The sequence below is a fragment of the Corvus moneduloides genome, chromosome 3 (genome assembly GCF_009650955.1).
Source record: "Corvus moneduloides isolate bCorMon1 chromosome 3, bCorMon1.pri, whole genome shotgun sequence".
In the NCBI taxonomy this organism is placed as follows: domain Eukaryota; kingdom Metazoa; phylum Chordata; class Aves; order Passeriformes; family Corvidae; genus Corvus; species Corvus moneduloides.
In genome coordinates this window covers 20,415,686-20,420,234 of record NC_045478.1, presented here as the reverse complement: position 1 = coordinate 20,420,234, position 4,549 = coordinate 20,415,686, and the positions used below count along the sequence as shown (strand labels likewise).

At 36.3% G+C, this 4,549-nt stretch overlaps 1 protein-coding gene across 1 annotated transcript in view; it reads left to right on the top strand.

The window, feature by feature from the left end:
* Positions 1-4,260: 4,260 nt before the first annotated feature.
* Positions 4,261-4,549, top strand: part of SNTG2 (syntrophin gamma 2) — a 151,495-nt gene continuing 151,206 nt past the window's right edge. Inside the window, exon 1 of the mRNA XM_032101399.1 lies at positions 4,261-4,359. Within this exon, the coding sequence (XP_031957290.1) occupies positions 4,261-4,359 (99 nt within the window). The remainder of the gene's footprint in view (positions 4,360-4,549) is intronic.

The window sequence follows — 4,549 nt, the reverse complement described above, 5'->3', positions numbered from 1 at the left end:
TGTGCCAATGATATGAATAACACAAACTGTAATCGGAAGACTTATTTCTGTATTCATGTGGGACAAATTTAAATATTTAGAAGAATGCTCACACTTTTATTTCTGCCTACATAATAATTTAGGATGCTTTTCACATGTAAACCTAATGTAATTCCCCAAAATAATGTTCCAATTTAAAAAAAAAAAAAGCTCTTTTTGTACATGGAATATGAATTATCCCTTATTTAACATGGAGAGGACTGAGTCAGAAATACCGGCATGTTGAAAGGCCTTTCTTAAGGGTACGTCAAAAAAGAAAATCTACCTTATGCAATAAAGACAGTGACATTTTGTGCTAATTATAAAGAAAAAGAAACCCAAACAAGCAAGCAAACAAGACCAGAGGTAACTTGTGTTGGGGTGAGGTAGGTAACTATTCAGACACCTGCAGAAATGCTGGAAAAGCAGGAGAGAAGATATTATTAGAGATTGTCAAGGTGGAAACTTGCTGCATTTCTGAGCATCAAACAAAGACATTTTTATTTAAGAGATAATTTATCTTTTGGGGAATGCTCATTTTTATTTAGCACATCTGACTCCATTGTTTTTACCTCTTTATATATATTAAGTTAGGAAGTTGTACAAGCAAATTCAGGATCAAAATTAGAATTATATAATGCTATAATTTGCAATTCTTTAAAAACTCTGGAAACAGACACTTCAAATGTAGGTAGTCCTTTACAGCTAAAAATGTAAGCCACATTTATGGTAGCCACTGACTATTTGTATGTATGGGTAACAGTTACATACACATTAAGTATGCCTACTTGCTAATTTTGATAGTTTTAAACATTAGATTTTTTGTGTGCACTAGGTTTGTATGTTTATGATGCTGGTGATGGCATGCATGACACAGCTGGGACAGCACTGAGTCTTCAAGTTTTCACTTGTACTTCACTGTCTTCAGCTAAAGTTTTTCAGGGATGTATTTCTGAATGATGAGGGTTATCACTGAATACATATGCTTGGAGAAAATGCGCTGCTGGTGGAACGAGCATAATTCTAGTTGTTTAACTGGGGTTAATGACTGGGTTCACAGCTCATCTTCTACCCTGGGAAGATGTCCTTACAAAGTATGTGTGACTTGAACATGTCTGAAGAAAGTGAAAACTATTTGTTGTCCTCTTTATCTGATCTTCACAGTTCGGAATGTTCAGCTGTGACAAACCTAAGTTGGATGGATACTATGTGGAGAGAACATATGTTGAGCTAAGGAGGCCTGTGATTTATGAACAGGCTGTGAGATGTCATTGTTTTCTTCTTCACTTTTCCATTCATTGCTCTTTCTGCCCTTTTGTACCATTTCAAATGAAGACTGGTTTCCTCTTTGTTTAGTGCCTCTTTCTGTCTTACTCATTTCCTCTTGTTTGGTAGTGAGGCTGACCTTTGCCTATCATGAGATCATAATGCCAACTTATGATTTCCTCACAACTTATTTTCAAATTATGTTTTTGGAAGTTTTATTTTTGAGGGTTAATTTTTTAAAAAAAGCTTCCCTATAGTTTAGCTCTAATATATGGGAAGTATTTACTCAAAATTGCTATTGCAGCATTTGTCTTTTGTGTTACTGCTTCAGGACATATCTTGCATGAGAGACACCTTCAAAGGGTGGATAATCTCTGAGTTCTTTGGGGATCACTATGTTCACTGAAACCTCAGGGAGGTTACTATAAATATGTTCTTATCTTAGGGATTTCAGTAAAGTACCTAGAATTTGGTGTGATGAATTTGGGCTGTGTTATCTCTGTACCTCTGTACAGACAGAACAAGGGATTTTGGTCCATAATTAAGGTTCTAGTTATTATGTACAATGTACAATCAGTAAATCCACTTAGCAGGAGGATTAGTAATCCCTTTTCTACCTCTATAACTTTTAAAAGATTTGTTCATATTGCTTTTGACTGTAAAAGGCACTGAAGCTGTTCACAAACAATTAACTGTTCCAGTCCTAAGATACGTTGGACACATATAATGGAAAATGAAAAATTAATTTTGTAACTGCAATTCAGTAATTTCTTACTTAACTAAAAACTGCATTTTATAAGATACAGACTTAAGAAAATATTCCTGTTGTTGTTTGTATTGGTTTTTAAATATTTTTTAATAATCTTTTATAACTGTTGTTCCCACTCTTTATCAAATGCTCAATTATGCTGAAATCCCTTTTGAAAAAATGTAAAAATAAATGTCTGTCAGAAGTGCAAGTAGTTAATCAGGTAGATGCCACTGACATGGATGCCCTGGAACCTGCAGTTTTATCCCTCATCTGTTTTAACCTTACTGCCTAATACTAAATAAGCTGTTCTAAGTTCTCCCTCAAGCCAGAGCTTCCAGAACCTGGTTTTTAAAGGGTGACAGAATATGCTTATACCACTGTGCTTGTTTCCATGTGCTCTGTGCTCAGATTTTATGTAGAGACACTTGGTTGAAAAAATGAGAATGCACTTGCCTTTTTGTTCTAGCATGTTAGAGCAACTAGGCAATCTGAGTCTCCTTACAGGTTTATTTCAGAATTTTACCCTAAGTTAACTTGAACAGGTTTCTGTTATCTCACTCCCAAAACTCCTCGTTTATTCACTCCTGATGAAGTAGAGAAATGGTCTGTAGGAGTTATTGTGTCCCACCTACTCTTAACTGAGAAATATCTTATTCTTGACTGCTATATCCTTCATTTTACGTTACAGCCTGAAACATTTCTTAGTGTAAAAAAGACACTTCAGGCTGTTGTTTTGCTAGCTGGTGTATCCTCTTATGACCATAGACTTAGCACTTCCAGAGAGAGACAATTACCTATCATATCCATTATCTTCTGTATGGAGTGAGACAATTTTATGACCCTTGGATGGAAGCAAGAACATAACATGGAGGAATATCTGGTGTTCACTTACAGACTGACAGGCAACTTATGACCTTAGAAGTGGCTTTTACAAATAAAATTAGAACCAAGCATTTTTACAGTTATACTACATTTTGCATATTTTTGAGTAATTTCAAAAGAATTTTAAACAATTCTCTAATGTATACACTGCCTTCCTGTAAGAACATAACAATTGAAATCTAATGCCTAAAAAAATCCATAGGAGTACACAGAACTGATTTCAAATGTGGAGTTCCAGTCTTCATATGCACTCGGAGGTCCTTACACAAAGAGTTGAAGTGACTGACCTGGTCTAATCATAGCAGTATGGTGCTCTCACTGGACAAAATTTTCAATATGATAGACCAGTCTTCCCAACTCATCATGTTATAAAATTTTATCTTTTTTCACTATCCTAACAAGATCATATAAGGCTTAGATACTTTACCTTATGTATGTTCCATATATGTGTGTTTTTCTGTGGGGAAAAAGTAGAAGTACACCCACGTGTGAGTGTGTGTGTGTGTGTACTGGAAATATTATAATCTCTTACTGAAACTGCAGGACTAGTCATTCAGAATGGTCATTTCCTGTTTCCTGGAGGAGAATGGCAAGAGTTGATGCTTACTTTGACTTTATAGATACTGATATTTCAAAATTATATTGTAACCTAACCAAACTAGTTAGAAACTGCTTTGAGGCTTTAGCAGGGAAAGGAATTCTGTGAATGATGTAAGTAATATAAATGTAAAGTAATATAAATGACTGAAATTGGAAGTTAAAAATGTTAAAAAATCATATTTTTTTCCAAATGCAAGAGCTTCCTTCAATTCTTTATCAACTGCCTATTTTCGGATAAGAACTTGTATTTACCTCTAAGTTTTAATAAATTTTTGTAGTTTTTCCACATCTGATGACAATAATCTCAGTCACTTTTCTTTCCCTAACTCAATCACATGATGATGGGTGTTCAAGCCCCTTGGAGGAGAGAAGAAGGTAAAAAGCAGGATCCTGATTTCAGGGTTCTGGCAAGCAGACTTTGGGCTGTTAAGAGATCAGCTTGAAAGAATCCCATAGGATACATATAAGTCCTGGAGAAAAGAGGGGTCTAGGAGAGATCCCCTCATTGATTTTCAAGGATCACCTTCCCTAAGCTCAAGAATAGTCCATCCCAACAAGCAAAGACAGCAGGAGGCCTGCATGATGAACAAGGAACTTCTCACTGAACTCAAATACAAAAAAGAAGCTGACAAGAGGTGGAAGCAGGGACAGGTGACCAGGGAGGAATGTAGAGATACTGTATCATCATATAAAAATTGGGTTAGGAAAGCCAAAGCCCACCTGGAGTTGAATCTCATGGGGGCATGAAGGGTGACAGCAAAGGATTCTACAGGTACATCAGCAGGAAAGGGACACTACTGGGTTGGACAAAGAATCTGATGAAGGATATGGAAAAGACCAAGGTACTCAGTGCCTTCTTCATCTCTAATCATCTCATGCATCTGCAAACTAAGGTGTCCTATACCAGTGGGAAAATCTGGAGCAAGCAAGACTTTGACTTGTTGGAGGAGGATCGGGTTACAGAACACCAAAACAGACACAATGTACACATGTGGGCGGGAGCTCATAGAAGGTATTCACAAGTGGTGAGGG